Source organism: Odocoileus virginianus, chromosome 9 (genome assembly GCF_023699985.2).
Source record: "Odocoileus virginianus isolate 20LAN1187 ecotype Illinois chromosome 9, Ovbor_1.2, whole genome shotgun sequence".
Lineage (NCBI taxonomy): Eukaryota > Metazoa > Chordata > Mammalia > Artiodactyla > Cervidae > Odocoileus > Odocoileus virginianus.
In genome coordinates this window covers 60,280,824-60,303,099 of record NC_069682.1, presented here as the reverse complement: position 1 = coordinate 60,303,099, position 22,276 = coordinate 60,280,824, and the positions used below count along the sequence as shown (strand labels likewise).

Below are 22,276 nucleotides of genomic sequence, written 5' to 3'. Positions count from 1 at the left end.
GAGAGTCACACACAACTGAGCGACTGAACTGACTATACATGTTTCCACATGTTTTGTTTCATTATGTGTATATATAGTTTAAGTTGTATTCATTTATTTATGGCTGCACTGGGTCTTCGTTGCTGCACACGGGCTTTCTCTAGTTGTGGCAAGCAGGGGCTCCTCTCGAGTTGTGGTGCGTTGGCTTCTCATTGCAGCGGCTTCTCATGTTGAGGCTTGTGGGCTCCAGAGTGCAAGCTCAGTTGTGGTGCACGGGCTCAGCTGCCCCTCGACACATGGAGTCTTCATGGACCAGGGATTGAATCCATGTGCCCTGCATTGGCAGGTGGATTCTTAACCACTGGGCCACCAGGGAAGCCTTTGTTATATTCCTGCTGTACCTATTTGTATGACAATAGTTACTGTATTTCAATAATTAGAAGAGAGTATGTCACCTCATCCAACCTCTCAGCTAACGTCTTGCAGTGGAAGAATTTTCCGTGGTAACTTCCTATTTTTACTAAATCAGAGAGTAGGCCCAGCAAGGGCAACCTTGGGTTTGACGTTTCTCTCATTTTCACTCCATACTGTCTCCCTAGGCTACCAACCTGGCTCCTGCAGACCCCAATGGCAAAGCAGACCCCTATATGGTGGTGAGCGCTGGCCAGGAGTGGCTGGACACAGAGGAACGATACATCCCCAAGCAGCTGAATCCCATCTTTGGAGAGTGAGGCTGGGCCCTGGGCTTGGGGATGGGGAGTAACTTTGCCATCTGGCCCTGTGACTCTCACTCAGGCAGCTAGTGGTGATGGTGGGGGAATGGACAGGGGTGCTGAGTCCACCCCTTCCCCCGCAGGACCACCCCCAGGGTGTGGGGGTGTTCTCAGCTGTGCTCTCTCCTGGCTAGGGTCCTGGAACTCAGCATTTCTCTCCCTGCTGAGCCTGAGCTGACCGTAGCTGTGTTTGATCATGACCTTGTGGGTTCTGATGACCTCATCGGAGAGACCCACACTGATCTGGAAAACAGATTCTATAGCCACCACAGGGCGAACTGTGGGCTGACGTCTCAGTATGACATGTGAGTCCCACAGGGCTCTTGGGAGTCATTCTAAGTCTGACCAAAGACTTTCAAGTTCACATCCCACCTGAAGGTCCAGATCCTTTAATTTCATAGCAGGGACTCCCCTGCAACCAAAACATTATAGCTTATTGGTCAAGAAATGGGCTTGGAAGTTGGGACTAATAAGTCACTTGACTTCCTTGAGCTTCAGTTTCCTCATCTGCAAAATGGGGGTAATAATATCCGTATCTCTTTCATAGGAGCATCTGGCATGCATACTTGATTTTCACCATTACTGTAAGCGAGGACTAACCTGTTCTCCAGTAGAGTTATGAACCTGGATCCTAAGTCCTCAAGGGCCCCTATCCCTGCCCCTGTGCCCAACTATGTTTATGTGCTGGATCCAACCGAGGGACCTTCCGTTTCTGCCCGCAGGGATGGGTACAATGCCTAGTGTGATGCATTCCCGCCTTTGCAGATCCTGGCGGGGCTATGCCAATGCTGTGGCCTCCCCCCACCTAAATATCAAGTCGAGGCTGTCAAGGTGGGCAGCAAACTCTTTCTGACACCGCCAGAGACCCTGCCCCCAGGTACCAGCCTCTCTCTGTTGGACAATCCAGGGGGGGCAATATGGTAGAGCAAGGTATGGGGGGGGGCTACTGATGATCAGCTTAATGTGTCCCCAAAGATCCCGCCTCCCTCTGCAAGCAGAGGAGGTAAGTTTGGCTGAGAAAAGACAATAGTGGAGAGAAAATGGTCTTGGTGAGTGTGAGATCTCCGAGGAGCCCTAGTGAACCCCTCAGAACCATAGCTAATTGAGGACATAGGGGTCCCATGCAATATACAGTATGGTGCAGAATTTAGCTTGTGCTTCATACATGGCCAGTGGTCTGTTTTCTAAACAAGGTTTGCGCAAAGGCCACAGCCCCTCCAATCCCACTGTCCCCTGACTGCTGGCTTTTCACTGGCAAAAGTTGTTACAGCAGCATCCGCCACTTTCTATGCATTGTGGACATGCCCTCCCAGGAAATGGGTTTGTCCAGTATAGCAGTTGCCTCAGCCCAGAGTGTCTATTGAGGGCGGGGGATTGGGAGGAAGGGAGCAGAGTTGGGAACTGTGTGGAACCCAAGCTCACGAACCTCTTGTTGTAGGTATCAGGGGCTCCAAGGCGGCAAGAGATATCTCTGAGGAGGCCCAGGCATTGCTGGTGCTGCAGTGCTGGCAGGAGATGCCAGGGCTTGGGATCCAGCTGGTACCTGAACACGTAGAAACACGGTCCCTCTACCATCCCCGCAGCCCAGGGCTGCTGCAGGTGAAGGAGGGCTCAGGGCACATCGCCAGAGCTCCAGGACTCCCACCTGGTCCTGGACCTGGGCACAGCCACTTCTGACTCTGGCTCTTGATCCTGGTCCCCACCCTCCCCACTCCAGTCTTGGACTTCCTTCGTGGACCCCCTCCCCTCACCCCAGACTCTGGTTCTGAAGGAGTTCCAGCTCTGGGCTACCAAGGCTCAGACCTGGCACTCCCAATCTGACCTCTACCCCAGATTTCTAGGATCTGGACCTGGGAACACTGGATCTCACTTTTGATCTCAGCCTTCCACTTCCAGGGCCTCATCTTTGAACACCCAGCCTAACCTCAACCCTGGAATCCCCAGTTTAGACCCCGCCTTCATCCTCATCCCCCAGGATCTGCCCTCCTGACCCCAGCTCTCCTTTCCACTTAGGGCAAGCCACAACCTCTGGCCCCAGGGCTGTTAGGGGAGGTGGGACCCCCCGGAAGACCCTTCAGCCTGGTCCTGTGCCCCCAGGGGTCTCTTCACATGTGGATTGACATCTTCCCCAGAGACGTGCCTGCCCCACCCCCAGTTGACATCAAGCCTCAGCAGCCAATCAGGTAAGAGGAGTCCTGGCCCCTCCTCCCATCTTGGCCAACCTGGACAAGCGACCCTGGTGAAGCTGGCAGAGCTGACCCAGGCTTCAGGTAGGCGAGACATTATTCTTTTTTTTTTTCATAAGCCACTGTGAGTTGGGTGTCACTTGCAACTGAAGAGTCCAAGTACCAGTTAACTACCTTCTGACCTGAGTTGATCTGAGCGGGGAGTGTGTGCACTTCAGATGTCGTCAGCAATCTGTCACTTTCTACCTCTGGGCTCTGCTTTCCTTGGTGCCACTCTCATGGAAGCTTTTGCAGTCTGGGGTCAAAGTGACTTTTAACAGTGCAAGCTTACATCTTAGCAACCAGACTACTTGAGCAGAAAAATAAACACCTCTTACCCAGTTAGAGCAAAAGTCTTGGGCTAACTATCATTGGACCCGCTTGGGTCAAATGCTGATTCCTGAACCAATCACTATGATCAGGGGGCTGTGATACATTGATTGGTCAGTCCTGGGTGATGTCCTCGAGGTGACAGACCCACCAGTATGACACAGTTGACAGTAGTGGGGGTAGGGTCACCAACAGAAAATCAAGGTGCTGTCAACAAATGAGGGGAAATTAACACTGGACAAAACAACAGATATCCAGAAACCATTTGACAGCCCAGGACGGGGCTACCTGGGGTAGAATCAAGAATGTCACAGCCCCTCCTTCTGTCCCTTAGGGGCTTTGTGCTCTCATCCCCACTTAGTGTTTCTCTGCAGACTGACTCTCTCCGCTTGCACAGCACTTTAGCTTGTGGTGGCTCCAGATCTATGTCTGATGCTTTGGGACTCATGTTTTCAGGGTCTTGATTCCAGATTTATGGGAGGGAAAATCTCATTGACCCAGCGTGGGTCAGCAGACCATTCCTGGTGCCATCCGCAGTGGCTGGGGTGGTCAGTGATACCTGGGACTGCCCCTTCAAGGGACCACGGACATCTGATCACCTGGCTAGGCATACTCCAGTTGCTGAGTGTCAGTGGCCCTGGCCCAGGTCCTTCCTGCAGCTCCTCCCAAGACCCCTCTCAGGAGTGTGAAAACCCTCCCCTCAATACATCCCTCAGCTATGAGCTCCGAGTCATCATCTGGAACATGGAGGATGTAGTTCTGGATGACGTGAACCCGCTCACTGGAGAGATGTCGAGTGACATCTATGTGAAAAGGTAGGCCTGCAGTCTGAGATGGGCACATGGCTATGTACCGAAGTGCATAGCCCCTGCAAACAGGGGCTTAGGTCCTGGGCTGAGCCAGAGCCCTGCCTGTCCCATGGGCCCTTGATGGCACTGGGAGCTGGGTGGAGGGACCAGCCTGAGGGTGAGCGGAGGGGCAGACCAGGTGAGGAGCCGATTCTGGACTCAGCCCAGTGTGGATGCCCACCCTCTTGGCCTCTACCTTTCCCCTGGTCCCAGCTGGGTGAAAGGGCTGGAGCATGACAAACAGGAGACAGACGTTCACTTCAACTCTCTGACCAGGGAGGGGAACTTCAACTGGTGCTTCGTGTTCTGCTTTGACTACCTGCCCATGGAGCGCGAGGTGAGCATCTAGCGCCGCCCTGGACCCTTTGCCCTGGAAGAAGCCAAATTCCAGCAGCCGGCTGTGCTGTTCCTGCAGGTCTGGGACTATGACCGCATCTCTGCCAACGACTTCCTTGGTACTGCTGAGCTGTCCTCCCATCTCCACCCTAGCCCCGATCTGCCCTCATTGCCCTGCCCTTGGCCCCTGGTTTCCCTACTCTAACCCAACCCTGAATCCTAGATTTCAGATTCAAGTCACACTAACTTTTGCTTTCTGGCCTAATTTATTGAATTTATTCAGCCCTGAGCATCATAACCTCTGTCCCTACCCAGTCTCTGACTCAGTCCTCTAATTTGAACCTCTGAACTGAGCTCAGGTTACTCTGGCCCCACAGCTGTTGGTCCCTGCTGTGCCTTGTCCCAGAGGACAACCCGCTGACATTTGGGCTGCCGTGTGTGGTCCATAGCTGTGACGTAACCACCACATCCTAGCTTTCTTAAAAAATTTGTCTTCGGGAGGTGTCATAGTTGCTGCAGCTGGGACTTTTGTTGCAGTGTGCGGGATCTGGATTCTTGACCAGGGGTTGAACCTGGGGCCCCTGCATTGGGAGTTCAGAGTCTTAACCACTGGACTGCCATTCTAACTCTAGATGCCTCGAGTTCCATCTCCCAGGATTCAGTCAGCCATCAGTCACTTTCTAGCTCTGGGCTCTGCTTTCCTTGGAGTCACTCTCAGGGATGGGAGGTTGGCTCAGACAGACCTCCTGCTCCTGCCTAACCCAGAGCGCTCTGGACTTGCAGGATCCCTGGAGCTGCAGCTATCAGACATGGTGCGAGGGGCCCGGGGCCCCGAGCTCTGCTCCGTGCGGCTGGCCCGGGATGGGGCCACACCCAGGTGTAACTTGTTTTGCTGCCACCGCTTGCGGGGCTGGTGGCTGGTAGTGAAGCTGCAGGAGCTGGAGGACGAGGAGCGGGGAGCAGCGGGAGGCTCAGACGGGCAGGAAGAAGAGGAAGGGGAAAGGCCAGTGGGAAGACTTAGAGTTCTCGGACTCAGGAGGCAACGTCTACATCCTCACGGTGGGTGCGGTGGTCAGGGCAGGAACGGGGGTGGGAGGGGTGGGGGTGTCGGGGGTCGAGGGTCGGGTCTAAGCCCACCCAAGAACTTGGCTTCTGTCCGTTCTTTTCCAGGGAAAGGTAGAGGCAGAGTTTGAGCTGCTGACTGTGGAGGAGGTTGAGAAATGGCCAGTGGGGAAGGGGCGCAAGGAACCTGAGCCTTTGGAGAAGCCCAAGTGAGTAGGGGGCGCAGGAGGCAGGGCCACATCCGGGGCGGGGGGGTGGTGGTGGCGGCGGTAGTGGTGGAGACAGCAGAGGGTTTCGTCCTCATCTGACACCACCTGCTCCCCCGCAGCCGCCCCAAAACCTCCTTCAACTGGTTTGTGAACCCATTGAAGACCTTTGTCTTCATCTGGCGCTGGTACTGGTGCCCCTTGGTGGTGCTGCTGTTGCTGGTGCTGATCACCGTCTTCCTCCTCCTCGTCTTTTTACACCATGCCAGGGCAGATCAGCCAGGTCATCTTCTGCCCCCTCCACCGCCCCTAACTCATCGTGGACACTCATCCCATAATGCCAGCTCCTGCCTCCTTCCTACCGACAGGAAACCATCCTGGGGTTCCCGTTTCCTCTGCCCAAACCTTCCGGGGAATCCACCTTTGTCACCTGCACACCCACAGCAGATAATAAATAATCCAAATAATGCTTGGGGCAGAGAATAGAGGTGTTCCTGGGTGACCTTGGGAGCTGGGGTCCACTGGACTAATACACAGGATGAGGGAGCTGCCCACGTGGCCCTGCCGCCAGGAGGAATAGGACCCAGGGGAGGATCCCTGCTGCGGAGGCCTGGCCACTGCGATGTCAGGCCCTGTGAGCAGCCCTCCTGCCCCTGCCAATGGCTGGGTGCACTCACCTGATCTGCCGGTGGCCGCTGCTGTTCCACGACAGCTAAACCCTCTGTGTGCTCCATGAACTTGTAACCCTGAGAGTAGGCAGGTCACTTAGGACACTTGGTTGCAAGTGATAGAAATCCCAACCCAAGCTGGGTGAAGCAAAAAGGGACTGTTCTGGCTTCCCCAGTGGTAATTCCCAGGATATGGTGGGTTTCAGGCGCTGTTAGGGTTCAGACAACATCATTGAGACTGGTTCTCTGCCTCTGAGCTTGGCACTGCTGTTCTCAGGGGAATCATTTACAAAGACGGTCTGTCCCTGGAAGTATAGGATGGCTGCGGCAACCCCAACTCTCCCCATCCTCACATCCAGGAGGAAAGATTTCCTAGTATTGCTGGAGCCTGGCTCACTCTGGGTCGCTGGGGCCAGCAGAGATAGGGCATGCTGACTGGGCCCTCCCCTGGAGCTTAGGGTGGGAGATAGACCCTCCTCAAAAATCACACAAGCTGACAGGGAGGGCCAGGGAGGTTCCCAGAGGAAACCCAGGATACTGTTAATAGGAGGAATGGTTCCTGGGGGACTGAAAAAACAAGATTCACTGAAGTTGACATCATCTGCAATTTATAGATGAGTGCCCACCAATAACACGTCCAAAGTCATAGCTCACAAGTGGCCAAGTCAGAGCTGGGTCTCATGTCCATCTACCTCCAGAAGTTTTGTGGTCATTTCTCTACTTTGCATCTCCCCCCACTACTGTCTTACACTGAAACTCCCTGAGAAATGATCAGCTGAACTGACCAGCTTTTAAAATTAGCTGGTTCCCCGGGCTGTGCAGTAGTGAGGTCTTATGACTAGCTCCCCACACGTCTGAAGAGCTCTAATGAAAAGCCCTGACGAGGTCCAGAGCCGCGGTCTAATGCTAGCCCTGCTAGCACCACTACCTTCCCTCCCCGTTTTTCAGTTCTGTGTCCACCCAGGAAATTGCGAAGGACCTGGATGGACCCCCTTGGACACCAGGAGCCAGGAGGGGCTTGGCACGGAGCAGGGTCAGTAAGCAGAAGAGGATCAGGTGACTGAGCCCAGGGTGGCAGGGAGGGGCCCCAGCTTTAGCCACCACTAGGGGGGACAAGCCCCAGCCTGCGCACAGGGCCCATAACCAGTAGGGTCGGAAACTCACAAGCCTGGGAGCTGCGGTGACTCCAGGAAGCTCATCCTGGAAAGTTCCATCTTAGCCCTGGGGCTGAACCCGAAAGGCCCGAAGACCACAGTGGGAGGACTGATGACAGGGCTGTGGGGTGGACATCAGTCTGGTTTGAATAAAGTCCTATTAAACCAGGGATGTCCGCTTGGGGCCCCCAGAGCCGCCTGCTCTGATTTGCCAGTCCTGACTGCCTTCAGTAAGGGTGCAATGAGGGGCTGTTCCCACACTTCAGCAAGACCCAAGAACCACACGGAGACCAGCGAGTATATCACAATCAATAGATTTACCAACAACCTGGAGCTGCAACCGCCTCTTTGAATGGGGGTGGGGGTGGGGGGGAGTAGGGTAAGAAGAGGTTGGGAAAATGACCACAAAGTCAAACAGAAACAGGAGAAAGAGGGAAGGGGTGGGGAGACAGACAGCTATGTTGTCTTCCCTAGATCAATTTTCTTCTGGATGGCTCGAGCTGAGTGGTAGATGAGAGAGTCGATGAGTCCGGCCACTGGGGAGAGAGACCAAGGCTGGCACTGGCCCAGGTGGGCCCTTGGTTTGACCTCCAGGCCTTGTCACCTGACTGGCCACGTCAGCATCTCCTTCTGGCCCTTGACGTGCCCCTCCTCCCTCAACCAAAACCCAATTGGGGGGAGGGGGTGTCAAGCTTTCCACTCCCCACCTCGCCCTCAACCCCAGACACCCCACAGCTTCTGACCTGTGAACATGCCCCCGATGATGGCGCACACACCCGTCAGGAAGTGTGTGAAGGACCTGGCAAAGGGCAGGGGAGGTCAGCAGGCACCCTGCTCCCTGCAGGCCCAGGCCCCTCCGTTCCCCGGCCCTCACCTGTGCTTCTCTGTCAGCTTCACCATCATGGGCGAGAGCTCGTAGAGTACGAAGACCCCAGGAAGCCCCTGATCGCCCATCAGCCCGTTGGCAACCTTCTCATGTCTGGTCACAGAGAACTGATTCGTCCTCAGCACCTAGCACAGGAGGAGAGACTGGGCCGGGGCGAGGTCTGTGACCCGGCTCCCAGCCCCGCAGCCCCAGCCCCTGCTCCTGCCCCTGGTGGTGCCCCTGACTGTGTGGAGGAGAAAGTGAGGCCCAGTGCTGGAATCAAACACTGCAGGGCCCGGGGACCACCTCCATGCCCTCTCGCAGCCTGACCATCCCCGCTTTCCCTCCAGTCACCAGCTCTTTACGGGTTACCAATCCCAGCTCCGTATGGTGGACCCTCTCAGTGGGGGAGAGTAGCAACTCTTCAGGGCTGCACCATGAACCCCAGGCAATGCTGGGCCTGGCATCCTCTCCACTCAGTCCTCACGCATTCTACCCATCTGTGGAGATGCTGCTCCACAGGCCTCAGGAGAGACAGGAGGCAGGGGCATGGAAAGGTCAGCCTGGCTAGCCCCTGGCCCAGGGCAGACCGTGGGGGACAGAGAGGCAGTGGGTGGCAAGGAGAAAAAGTGCTCTGAACTCTGACAGCCTGGGGCCTAAACTCTAGCTATGGGGCAAATCACCCAGCCCCCTCTGAACCTCAGCCTGTCACCCATCATATGGGGTAAGAGCAGGACTTCACTTCCCAGGGTGAAGGAATTCTCGGGCTTGGCTCCAGGGGGTGCCCTGAAGTCTGGGCCCCCTTGGACTCACCTCTCCGTCCACCTTCATGTACACCGTGGGCACAACCTTCACAAAATACTGAAACATCATGGAGGCTGCGGGGAGAAGAGGGTGCTGGGCATGGCTGCCAGCAGGGCGTGGGCCGCTGGGGGCCACCTCCCACGCTGGTACCTTGGGGTGCCGTGACGTTGGTATGGTCCAGGGGGTTCACGATGCCCGGGTAGTCCTCCCCAAATGACAGGTGCCGGATGTAGTGGGTCATGTTGATCTGCAAGCAATACCAGCGCCTGGGCCTCCAAGCACTCGAGGCTCCGACAGGCCCCACCCTCTCAAAAGCTTTTCACACAGGGGCACCTGGGTCTGGGGAGTGGGTGTGCGGAGATGGGTTTTTCCTAAGAACCTGCCTGAGATAGGCACCCCCCACCTAGGAACTCCTTCCTCAGGGTCTGGGGCTCATGGGGCTGCAGAGTTTGAGGTTCTGGCTGCACCCACACATGAGACAATCACAGCACAGGTCCTTGGTGGCCTAGGCTGGAGGGGCCCCATTTCTCCCAGCTCCCTCGCCTGCTCTGCTCCTGTCGAGTCAAACAGCCACTAGAGGGATCTTTTAAAAACTGCAAATCTGATTCCATCATGACCCTGCTTGAAGTAAGCCTACTGCCTCCCACTGCTCCGGAAAGAGACCAGACTCCCCTGAATGGCACACCCTCCAGGCTCATCCTCAACCAACCACACAGGAAAAAGCCCTGCTTTTCCTCAGAAGTGCCCCAACCCTCTTGACCTCACCCCAGGCTCCCCCTGCCCGGACGCTCTTGTCCAAGCCCATCCCCCATCTCCAGCCTATGCAGGTCTCAGTTCAAAAGTCACACCAGTGATCCTCACACTGCACCCCTGTCAGAACGTGGTTTACTTTTCTGTATCTGCTCCCCCATCCCAGGATGTCTCTACAGAGAATGAAGGCAGCAACGCCGCCGCCACCTCCATCCGCCCTCCGTGGCTTCCACCTGGTACGTACGTTGTCGAGGCCGAAGCTCTGCAGGTCGTGGACTAGGAGAGAAGGGAGGAGGTGTCAGCAGAGGAGCAGGCTCTCCAGACCCTTGCTCAGGCCTCCCCACTCCTCCTGCTGGACCGTGACCTGCCCAGCTCGTCCTCCAGCCCTCATCCACTCACAACCCGGCCCTGCTTGAGGGCAGCCAGAGGGCCTGCCGTGGGCCTGCATGAGAGGTGAGAGTGCATGCCCTCTACAGGGCCCACTTCTTCCCCCGCATGTGCAGGGAGCCCTTCATGGGCACCACTCCAGACCTTTGCTCCCACCGAGGCCCGAGGCCCTGCATCTCAGGAGATAAAGCCCACTGACTCAGGTCTTTCAGGAACTAGAGCCGATGGGTCAGTCAATGAACCCCAAAGCAAGGTGGGACTTAAGAATGTGGTCTAACTTCTTTCCCGACCTCCTCTGCTCCCACCCTCAAGCCACCAAAGGGAACCCAGCAGGAACCCGACACCCCCTATTTCAAAACAAATTCCTCCTGCCCGCGAACCCTGATCCCTCCTGCTACAAGGAACCCCAGTGAATGGATACACCCACCGCTTGTTATAGTCACCCAGCCGTCGGGCCAGAGAAGACCCCCCTCCCAGGCCCACCCACACCCACCCCCCTTCTTGGGAGGACAGGCCGCCCCAGAAATGGGGGCTTGGCTTCCCTGGGGGTAGGGCCACTTACTCTCCACAGCGTGTACTGCAGCATGGGGGAGAGAAGGAGAGAGAAGGGAGGAAGAGAAAAAAGATTCAAAGCTTCACAGCGAGAACTACAGAGCAGGACACGTGGTAGAAGGGAGCACCAGGTGTTCCTGCCTCAGTAGCAGGCTCTGGACTCAGCTAACAGGCCTCCTCCCGGTCCCTCCCCTGGCCAGAGAAGAGTGCAAGGGGGCTTGGGGCAGGACTGTGGTAGCCTAGGAAGAACAAAAGATCTAGAGCCCAGAGGGTCACTTTCCTAGCTGTGTGACCTTGGGCAGGTCACTTGTTCTCTCTGAGTCTTGGTGTTCTCTGCACAGGGCTATCTTGAAGACCAGGTAGGAGCTGAGATAAACTTTACAATCTTCCCCTTTTCTCCCCCAAATCAAAACGATGTCAGAAACGAGCTTCCGGGCCTTGGGCAGCTGCAGCTCTGTGTTTGGAATATCCCTCGAGGGCATGGGGGACCCTCTGCCCTGGGCTCCCTGCTCTGACAACAGCCAGACGGAGAAGCAGAGGTGGGTCACCTCTCACTGAGTGCCCGCAGGCCCTCTGCCCACAGAGCCACCTTGATCGTCTTCCTACAGTCCCAGTGAGACCACATTCCCTGGCCCCTCCAGATGCACCTGCCTGCCCCCACGCTCAGGCGCATCCCTGCAGACCACCTTGAAGACCAGCAGGGCCATCTTCATCAAGCCTATATTACTTCTGTCCTTTGTTACCAGGCAGCTCAGGACTGCCGGGTCATCTCTTGTCCCCTGGACTCTTACCACCATGTGGCTCTGTATGTCCCCGAGTACAATCCTGACTCCCATCCTTTCTAGGTCCTTCCACATGCCCTGTTACTCATCAGCAAAACCCTGACATCTCCAGCCTCCACACCTCCCTCCCCCTCAGAGCCTGGCCACAGCCCGGCTCCCCTTGCAGCCCCCAAGCGGTGACTACTCTTCTCCCACACCTGCCCTCCTTCCTGGCCTTAACAGAGGTCCTCCTTGATGCCATTTCTAGATCACTTCATTGCCCTTGATTTTCCCTAAAAATCTCATGTCTGCAGCTCACGGCACTACACCACCTTCCATCCCCTTTGTTTGAATCGCCTGGAGACCCACGCAGAACCACCGGGCAGCCCCCTCACACCAGCGCTCTAGAGTTCGGGCCACTCCCTGTCACAACTGATGAGCCCAGAGCCCATGTCACTGAGCTGCCAACCTACCTGTACCTATGCAGGTCCGCCTTCCCTCCTCTTGCCAAATTGGGACTTTCTACACCTCTAGGGCACTACATTGTCCTCCTTTTCCTTTTCAAGGACTTCACTCCAGCAAATGTCCTCCTCACCTACAGGGCATCACTTCTGTTCTCTCCACTAGGCAATTTCCAACAGCATGCTGACACATGGCTACATTACACATCTTACCAAACTCCCCCTTGACTTCCGTTCTCTCCAGCGATGGCCCCTCCCCCTCCCCTTGAGTACAGGCCCCACAAGTGCTGCCTCTGTTCATGGCTTCCAACTCCTCTCCCATGCCCTCCTGAACCTCTCAGTGGGTGCTTCCTGGCCCAAACTACTCTGTTACGGTCACAGTGACCACTGCCATATTAGACACCCCATAGCCGTTCTACTTGACGTCCAGAAGCACCTGACACAGTTTTGGAAACACACCCGTCCCTTAGCTTTCAGGATGTCACTCTCTGGGTCATATTCTCATCTCCCCAGTGTCTCTGCCGCTGCATCCTTCTGTCCTCTAATTTTGGGGGCCCAGCGCTTAGACCCCTGAACTCTCTTCCTCTCCATCTACCCTCACCTCCACCTGAAAGGTGGATTCTCCAGTCTCATGGTTTTAAATACATAGATGACTCCAGCATGTGTATCTCTAGGCCAGACCTCTCTCCTGAACTCCAGACTTGGAGTGGCCAATTGCTTACCTGACATTTGGGGTGACATCCCATTGGTCTGAACATGTCAAAGGTGGCCTTATGTTATCACTCTAACCATCTAAACCTGTTCCTCTGAGCCTCCCCTTCTCACTAAATGGTAACTTCAGCCACAGAGTCATCTTGACTCCTCTTCCTCTCACCTTCACATCTGTCGGCAACCCCTCTCAGCTCCACCTTTGAAATACCCACAGTCACTTCTTACCTGCTGTATCACTTCTTGCTGCTGTATCCTTAGCCTCTAGCCCCACTCCGGCCCAGCCCCATCATCTGGTGCCTCGACTGATCACTGCGACGGCCTCCTAACTGGCCTCTCTTGCCCCTGTCCTCCCACACTCTGCCCTCTCAGCCCCAACCCCCCCAGTCTCCTCCACCAAGCAGAATGCTGCCTATCGGAGTTAAGTTAAAGAAGTCAGATCACGTGCCGCTTCTTCAGAGCCCTATAACACACTCCCATCTCACGCAAAGTTAAAGCCCAAGTCCCTACAACGCCCTCCCGGGCCCTGCATGACAGGGCCCTGTCACCTCCCTTACCTTATCCTAACCATGCAGCTCAGCTCACTGTGCTCCAGTCACCCTAACTTCCTCCTTGCACCCTGAGTTCACCAAGCACATTCCTGCCTTAGGGATCTGCATTCGCTCTTCTCTTTGCTTGAAAACACCTCCCCACAGTCATCCACATGGCCGGGCCCTGTACTCACTTCAGATCTTCACTGTGAGGTTACCCATCAGTCTTCCCTGACACCCTCCATGGAACAGCACACACACATACCATCTCACCCAAGCCTCTCACTTCAATCATTCTTATCCTGCCTCTTTTTGGGTTTGAGTTACTTAAATATATTCTTGATATACCATATCTTTATATGTGCTTGTTGACTGTCTCTTTCTTTACTAGAATGTTCTGAGGGCAGGGACTTTGTTTTGATTGCTGCTGTATCCTTAGCACCTAGACTAGCGCATGACTAGACAATCATAATAGGTGATTACTAAGTATCTAGTGAATGTATGAATGAAAAAAGGAATGAGAATAAATCTCCATTTATTCATCCTCGTGAACAACACTGTAAGGCACGTACTATTTCAGGCCCATTTTACAAAAGAAGAAACCGAGTAGGGCTCAGTACGTCCCAGTTCGACGCAGCTTGAGAGAGGCAGACTCTGGGTTCCAAACCAGCTCTGCTTCTGTCAAAGTCTCGCACATGGGTTACTTGACACTGGGGGCTGCCACTTAAACAAGTACCTACCACATACCAGGTTCCCTGCTATCATCTTTAACCTGCCCAAACAGCACAGGAGATAAGTACTATCATCACCACTTTAGAAATGAGGAAACTGAAGCTCAAAAAGTAAAGGAATTTTCTCAAAGTTGTAGACAGCCTGGAAGGTCTAAAACTGAAATCTGAAGCCAGACAGTCTGGCTCCTTGGCGTGTGCCCTTAACTGTTTACCAAACCGCTGCCCTCAGACAAGGGTCTGCTCTGGGCCAAAGACAAAAGAGCATCAGGCAGGGGAAGGGGCCCTCCAACTCGCCAGGTGTCCCGGCTGACCTGGGCTGCTTACCGTGCACGTGGGACTGCTGGAAGCTCTTCCCGGGGGCAAAGTGGAAGTTTCCGGCCACCTGGGGGGAGATGCCCTCTCATCCTCCAGCCGCTTCCTCCTTTCCCTTTGTCCTTTGTCCCCTGAGGGCAAGTGTGCCCTCGAGTCACAGTGGACGGGGCCAACCCACAGCCCAGCTGGCCTGTCCCGCCTGGGCTCCTCCTGTACCTTGTTGACCTCCAGGAAGCCGTACACCTGGCAGCCTTCGTTCTTCTGCTCCTGCATCTTCTGGCTGAAGCCCTCCCGCCGGCACTGCTCAATGGTGTCCGGGTTCTTGAAGGCCCAGCCTCGACGGCGATATGCCTCTCGCACGTCCTCACAGGAGTTACAGCACCTGAGGAGGGGAGGTGTGGGGGGAGCGTCAGAGAGGCACCCAAAGAGTGCCGGCACCTTGGGAAAAGAGGCAGTGCTGCCCACTAACAAAGCCTCCCCCAGCCTCATCCTTGATCATCCAGTGTCCTCCAGGTATGTTTCCTCAGCAGCAGCAGGGCTGTTAAAACATACATACTCCCATTCTGTTTGGGGTGATGAAAAGTTTTAGACCAGATCATGGTGATGATCACACAGGGCTATGCATGTAGTTAATACTACCAGATGGCACATATGAAAACAGTCAAAATGGTAAATTTCATGTCACGTAGATTTTACCTAAATTTAAAAAAAGATTGTAAATACATATTCCCAGGTTCTACCCTAGGTCTGCTGAATCTCGGGGGTCAGGGCCTGAGAAACAAAACAGCAGTTGCCATATAAGAAAGGCTTAAGAACCTGGGCCGGGCCTTTCAATCTCAGTGCTGTACATAGAAAATACATTTATTCCCTACGTAAGTCTTATGAGAAAGGTATCCTTTTCACCCCTGTCACAACGGTTATGTAGTTTGGCCCAAGGACACATAGGTGGAACCCAGGCAGCTGGACTCCAGAGACTACCACTGAGCCAGACCAAGGACCACTTTGACCTCGTCCCCAGCCCTGCAGCCCCCAGGAAGGGCCTGGCCACTGAGCCTGACACCAGACCTGGGATCAGTGACCAAGGCACATAGCCCATCCCATCTAAATTCTTGGCCAACACCAGTCCCCCCACCACAGGCATCCAACAGAGGCTGGGGATGACTGATGGGAGCCCCGCTCCCCACCCCCCAGCCTGACCCTCTGACCCAGGCTCACTTGATGTCTTCCGTCTCAGCACCATAGCAGCTCTCACAGCGATTAGGGTCCAGGGAATCAGGGTCAAACACCTTCACCTCGACTTTCCCAAGCTCTAAGGGAAGGGCAAGAGGCAGGGTCATGAGCCAGGGCAGGCACAGTGAAATCGGTACCCCTAACCCTCGCATGGGCTTCCCTGGTGGCTCAGGCAGTAAAGAATCTGCCTGCAATGAGGGAGACCTGGGTTTGCTCCCTGGGTTAGGAAGATCCCCTGGAGGAGGGCATGGCAACCCACTTCAGTATTATTGCCTGGAGAATCCACATGGACAGAGGAGCCTAGAGGGCTATAGTCCATGGGGTGACAAAGAGTCGGACATGGCTAAGAGACTAAGCACAGCACAACCCTTGCATGGGCCCTCTGGCCTGTGGCTTAGGAATAATAAACATTGTAATACCTAATATTTACATAGTGTATACTATGTGTCAAGCAGTAAGCATTTCCACACATGTAGTATTTCTTTTAATAAAAAGTAATAGCAATAAAACATTAAAAGTGAATACTAAAGATTAGCTGAGCACAGGTTGCTGTACTTTACACATAGTCTCTTTTCAACCCCACATGATCTGTGAAGGTGGAGGTTACTATCCCCACAGTACTGAGAAGGTGCTGAGGCTCAGAGATGAAAAGTGATTTCGCCCAATGCAACTCTGTAAGTGGCAGATTTCAGCTCTGAATCCAAAGTGTAAGCCCTTAACCCCCTCGCCCTGGTGCTTGCTCTCGGACTGCTCTCTCTGCACCTGGCTCCCTGCCTTTAACTACCTCACCATACTGGCAGTTTCAATATTCAGAACCCTGACTTCTAGTCCTCCAATAAACTTTTTATTTTCGTCAACCATCCTCCACCAGCCATTTCCATACTCAGTTATTTACCAGTGGTCGCAAACCTTCCAAAATTCAATTTCATATATCCCAATCTTAAATCTTATCCTCTTTTTCCCAGACCACTCTCTCTGGTACCCAGAACCCACCGGTTCTTTGATACCACTATCACCCCTTCATACCCTCACTGCCCTCTTTATTTAAATTCTGTGGTTCAAATGGGTAATGAACTGTCTCTTTATTAAATGGTGCTGGAAAAAACCAGATATTCACATACAAAAGAAGGAAATCACACCCCTATTTTACACCACTCGCAAAAATTAACTCAAAATGGATTAAAGACTTAAATGTAAAACTTGATACTGCAAAACTCCTAGGAAGAAAACATAGGGAAAGAACTCCTTGATACTGGTCTCAGCAATGATTTTTTGGATACAATACCAAAAGCACAGGCAACAAAAGCAAAAAGAAATAAGTGCTACTACATCAAAAGAAACAGCTTCTGCACAGCAAAGAAACTATTAAAATGAAAGGGCAACCTATGGAACAAAGGAAATATTTACAAAAGATAACTCTGATAAGGGGTTAATATTAAAAACATTTGAGGAACTGATAAAACTCAATAGCAAAAAAACCAATTTGTCCAATTAAAAATGGGCAAAGGAGTTGAATAAACATTTTTCAAAAGAAGACATACAGATGGTCAACAGAGACACGAAAAGGTGCTCAGTGTTACTCATCATCAGGGAAATGCAAATCAAAACCACTAGATATCACCTCACATCTGTTAGAATGGCTATTATTGGAAAAAACAAAAACAAAAAATAAAATAAGTATTGTTGACAAAGCAGAGGAAAGGAAACCCTTGTGCGCTGTTAGTGGGAGTGTAAATTAGTATAGCTGTTATGGAAAACAATATGGAAGTCCTCCAAAAAATTAAAAATAGAATTGCCATATGTCCCAGCAATCCCCATTTCTGGGTATATATGCAAAAAAAAAAAGAAAAAGAAAGAAATCACTATCTTGAAGAGATATCTGTAGACCCATGTTTACTGTAGCATTATCCACAATAACCAAGACATGAAAACAATGTAAGTCAATCAACAAATGAATGGATAAGGAAACTGTGACTTGTGTGTCTGTGTGTGTATATATATACACACGCACACATATTTCATATGGTATATATATATATGTAATATTCTTATATATATATATATATATATGAATATATTGGAATATTATATATTCTGAACATCTTATGGAGAAACCTGAACAAATTTTTTGGCCAAACCAATATATATTATGTATATGTATACGTGGGTGTGTGTGCTTAGTCATTCAGTCATGTCTAACTCTTTGTGATTCCATGGACTGTAGCCCACCAAGCTCCTCTGTCCATGGAATTTTCCAGGCAAGGACAATGGAGTGGTTGCCATTTCCTCCTCCAGGGGATCTTTCTGACTGAAGGATAGAACGTGTGTCTCTTGTGTCTCTTGAATTGGCAGGCAGATTCTTTACCACTGGGCCACCTGGGAAGCTCTGTATGTGTATATATTGGAATATTATTCAGCCATTAAAAAGAAGAATATCCTACCATTTCCAACAACATGGATAAACCTGAGGATATTATATTAAGTGAAATAAGTCAGACAGAGAAAGACAAATACTGTTATGGTCTCATTTACATGTAAAATCTAAAAATAACAAATGCATAGAAAGACAGTAGATTGTTGGCTGCCAGGGGTTCAGGGGTAGGGAAAATGGGGAAATGTTGGTCAAAGGGCACAGACTTTCACTTATAAGATGAATAAGTTCTGAGGATCTAACAGCATGGGGACTATAGTTAATGATATTGTAAACTTGAAAGTTGCTAAGAGTAGATCTTAAAACGTTCTCACCTCTTACACAAAAAAGGTAACTGTGGGTAATGGCTATTACCCTACTATGGTAATCATCTTACAATATATATATATGTTAAATCATCATATTGTAATACCTTGAATTTACATGATGCTATATTCTAATTATACATCCACAAAGCTGGAAAAAAATTCTCTAGTCCACTGCTGTAATTATTCTCTTGCACACAAGCACAAGTCATTTGTTCCTCTCTCCCTTCATTGTATAAGTGTAGCAAAACCCACTTCCCACCTGATTTCAACTCTCTGTGCCTACTTCTTCCTGTGCCTCGCTTAAGACTGCCTGGCAATCCTACTTCCTTTCACTAATTAGTTCACTCTTCCATTCACTGAGATTACTAATTTATATCTTTTCCTCTCTCCTTAGGCTTCCAAAATCCCTTCCCCTTCTCCACTCTTAGCTAATGACCTTGCTTTCAATCTCCACTAAAAAGACAGAAGCAACAGGACCTGGCTTAATCTCAACACCAAACCAACCAACCCACATGCACTCTCCTCCAGTCCGCACCCCACTTCTCTGCTCTCTCTTACAGCAAAACTCCTGGAAGGGTCATCTATACTTGATGTCTCCACTTCCTTTTCTGCTCTGTGATTAGATTTTCAGCCCCAACAGTATCAAAACTATTCTATTCAGTTTCCAGTGACCTCCATATTGCCAACTGCAATGGTCAGAACAACCCAACTAAGCCGCTCCCAAATTCCTGACCCACAGAAACTGACAAAAACAAATGTTTGTTGAATTAAGTCACTAACTCCTGGGGTTATTTGTTACACAGTAGTGGAGATATATATATTCCCCCACCTCTCCCACCCATACACAAAAATCCTCTTCCTTCTCTGGTCATTAAATCATTCACTCGCTCAGACCAAAGCCTTGGACTCAACCTTGACTCCATATCCACTCCTATAGCAAATTCTATTGGTTTTACTGGTGTTCAACATTTGAATGAACAAATGATAAAGCTGACCAACAAAGCAACCTCTAAGGTGTGAAAAAAATCAGAGCTTTCAGGAACGTTTTGTTATGGAGGGAAACCGAACTAATGGAGGCACTGGGAGGGCACAGAGAAAAGAAAGGAAGCTAAAAGTGAACAACACTTTGACCTAGGCATTATACAGGTATTACTTCATTTGATCCTGCAATTCCACGTGGTAGGTACAACTGTTTATCACGATTTAATAGCTGAGGACATTAACAGCAAAAGACAAAGCTACATCTGAACTCAGGCAATCTAATTCAAGAACAAAGACTTAAACTTAAGCCATCCTGCATTCCGAGAGGGAAGAGCATTATGGGCTGAAGTCAGTCTGTGGGACAGGAAGTAGACAGCCAGAGAAGCCTGGGTCCACCTAGAGGAGTTCTGCCAAGGCACATAGGACTCATCCTCTGACTTCTGTTACTCAACCACAATAGGCAGGGATTCGGAACCTCAGAATGACAGCCACGTAGAGTACTTTCTTCAATACACAGAGACTAGAAAGCCAGGATTTCACTCCACCCTGACTCTTAATAGCTGGGGGACCCTTGGCAAGCCACTTGACTTCTCTGGGTCCTAGTTGTTTCATGTGTCACTGAGTCAGTCACAGCGCACTTGTCAGAAGGTAGGGCTTGGGCATGTCCACCTCTGGGATTTGAGATCTGGCCTCTTCCCCTCAAGTTACCATGACGCTCTGCCTCTGAGCTCACGGGAAAGCCATCCTTATCAAGCCGTTTTTTGAACAGGTTGTGTTCCACATCCAGCTGCTGCTCCCCAGCTACATCCATGGCATCGATGCTCAGATCTGGAAGCAGGAGGTCAGGGTAAAGGGCTGTGTCCTAAGGGCAAGGGTTTTGGAGAGTAAGGGGACACTGAGCTTGTTTTGGGGCGGCAGTGGACTAGGGGAAGGAGGCTCTCCTGGAGTCCAGTCCAGAACCTAAGGCTGGAGCTGTGAACGTGGAAGCCTATCTGAGAACCCTGGGGCTTGCCATTCCCACCCATGGTGAGGTACTCACAGGCACAAGGCATGTGCGGAAAGAGCACATTGATGTTGATCTTCAGTTTATCCCCCCGTGACTTGTCCACGTAGAGCTCAGGATGCACCTGGGGCAGGACTACCTTCGTAAGATTTCACCTCAAGCCTCTCTTGCCCCATTCCATAAACTCCTACCACTAAAATGCCAAGCCCCGCCCACATGCTAGGCCCCGCCCCTTACCTCTGTGGTGAGGTAATACTGCAGCTCCGACAGGAACAATAGTAGCATAAGAAGGCCACTGACAATGGTCACTGCAGGGCAGGGAGCGAGGGTCAGAATGGCCTCTGTCCAGAGGGACATGAGGAAACCCTCTGCCCCCGGCAGGCCGGACAGGTTCCAGGCGCCCCGGCCAATCTCCAGGACACCCCACTCCCCGCGACCCCGACCCCGCCACGCCCTACCCGTGGCGCCCCCGCAGGTCTTGACCCGGAAGTCCTCCAGAGTCTTGGGATAGGCATCGAACTGCTTCAGCTTCCCCAGCGCCTCCATGGGGACCAGCCGGAAAGGGGACGCCAGCGGGCCCGCCCCGGCAGCCTCCCGCTTCCGGCCTGGAGCTTGGGCCACGCCCCCTCTTTCCGCACGCAGGCGCAGCAATGCCCACGCTTGGCCCCACCCCTTGCCCGCGTTCTCACTCAGGCCGTCCCGCCCACCTGTGCTGACACTGCCTTTGGCCGCTGGAACGGGCTCCCGCGGGGTGGTTGAGAGGGTGAAGAAGTAAGGGGTTATGTTTTCTGTGGAGCAGAGTGCCTGGAAGAGGACTCCACCGGATAGACACAGTAATAGCAGCCTTGTGCCCGGAGCTGCACCTCGAGTTTCACGTCAGACTCTTGGAACGTCCTAGAACAGTGGTTTTCACAGTGTCCTCAGTGGGCAGCCTCGTTATCATCTGAAATTGGTTAGGAATGTAAACTATTGTGCCCTGCTGATCAGAAACTCTAGGAATGGCTCCCAGGGGATTTCCTGCAATTACAGCTTGAGAATTACCTCTGGAAAGTCGGTGTGACTTTTATATCCATTTTTCTCAAGGATAAACTGTGGCAGTGGAAAAGCTAAGTAACTTGCCCTGTTTGTGTGTGTGTGTGTGTTATTTGTCCGGTAGTGTCTCTTTGCTATCCCATAGACTATAGCCCTCCAGGCTCCTCTGTTCTTGGGATTCTCCAGGCAAAAATACTACAGTGGGTTGCCATTCCCTTCTCCAGGGGATCTTCCAAACCCAGCGATCGAACTCAGGTCTCCTGCATTGCAGGCAGATTCTTTACTATCTGAGCCACCAGGGAAACCCAACTTGGACTAGATGGTAGGAATTAATGGCAGAGCCTGATTCCAACCCATTTCTTCTGGACCTCAAAGTACTCTGGGAGCTAGAGCCTTTGGGGTTGATTCTACCCAAACAGCCTCTCAGTGCTTTTCCTCAGCATGGCTGGTGGAGGTGCCTGGCTCAAATCATTTCAGTAGCATTGGACCAGAGCTTCTGGGCTTCCCACGTGGCCCTAGTGGTAAAGAACCCATTTGCCACTGCAGAAGGTGCAGATTCAGTCCCTGGGTTAGGAAGATTCCCTGGAGTAGGATATGGCAACCCTCTCCAATATTCTTACCTGAAAAATTCCATGGACCGAGAAGCCTGGTGGGCTACAATCCATGGACTTGCAAAAAGTCAGACACAACTGAGCTACTAACACACACACACACAGACCAGAACTTTGTAAAGAGGCGTTTAGGGAACTGTGGAGAGTCCATAGAAGAAAACTACTGACACATTGGGTCAGGGAAGGCTTCCAGGAGAAAGAGAAGGGACACAAGCTGGGTGCATTGTGGCAGTCCAAC

General features: G+C 52.2%; 2 protein-coding genes across 3 annotated transcripts in view; one reads left to right on the top strand and one right to left on the bottom strand.

Moving 5' to 3' along the window:
- LOC110137577 (fer-1-like protein 4) overlaps positions 1-6,228 on the top strand; it is a 40,795-nt gene extending 34,567 nt beyond the window's left edge. Inside the window, 12 exon segments of the mRNA XM_070472574.1 lie at positions 579-706; positions 887-1,057; positions 1,475-1,629; positions 2,191-2,351; positions 2,850-2,935; positions 4,024-4,122; positions 4,369-4,610; positions 5,275-5,447; positions 5,449-5,550; positions 5,662-5,762; positions 5,882-6,011; positions 6,013-6,228. Of these exon segments, the coding sequence (XP_070328675.1) occupies positions 579-706; positions 887-1,057; positions 1,475-1,629; positions 2,191-2,351; positions 2,850-2,935; positions 4,024-4,122; positions 4,369-4,610; positions 5,275-5,447; positions 5,449-5,550; positions 5,662-5,762; positions 5,882-6,011; positions 6,013-6,072 (1,608 nt within the window). The 3' untranslated portion in view covers positions 6,073-6,228.
- Positions 6,229-7,879: 1,651 nt separating this feature from the next.
- Positions 7,880-21,005, bottom strand: ERGIC3 (ERGIC and golgi 3). 2 transcript variants are annotated; one of them, XM_020894029.2, is made up of 14 exons: positions 20,854-21,005; positions 20,633-20,703; positions 20,432-20,519; positions 20,101-20,220; positions 15,658-15,751; positions 14,659-14,824; positions 14,455-14,512; positions 10,950-10,964; positions 10,245-10,276; positions 9,401-9,497; positions 9,260-9,324; positions 8,456-8,592; positions 8,325-8,380; positions 7,880-8,117 (listed from the first exon to the last, which is right to left on the bottom strand). In XM_020894029.2, the coding sequence occupies exons 1-14, from the start codon at positions 20,939-20,941 to the stop codon at positions 8,038-8,040; spliced, it is 1,167 nt and encodes a 388-aa protein (XP_020749688.1). In that variant the 5' UTR covers positions 20,942-21,005; the 3' UTR covers positions 7,880-8,037. The 2 variants fall into 2 exon arrangements, with proteins under 2 accessions (XP_020749688.1, XP_020749687.1); XM_020894028.2 differs by lacking the exon at positions 10,950-10,964 and having other exon boundaries at positions 20,854-21,004.
- Between the last annotated feature and the right edge of the window lie 1,271 nt (positions 21,006-22,276).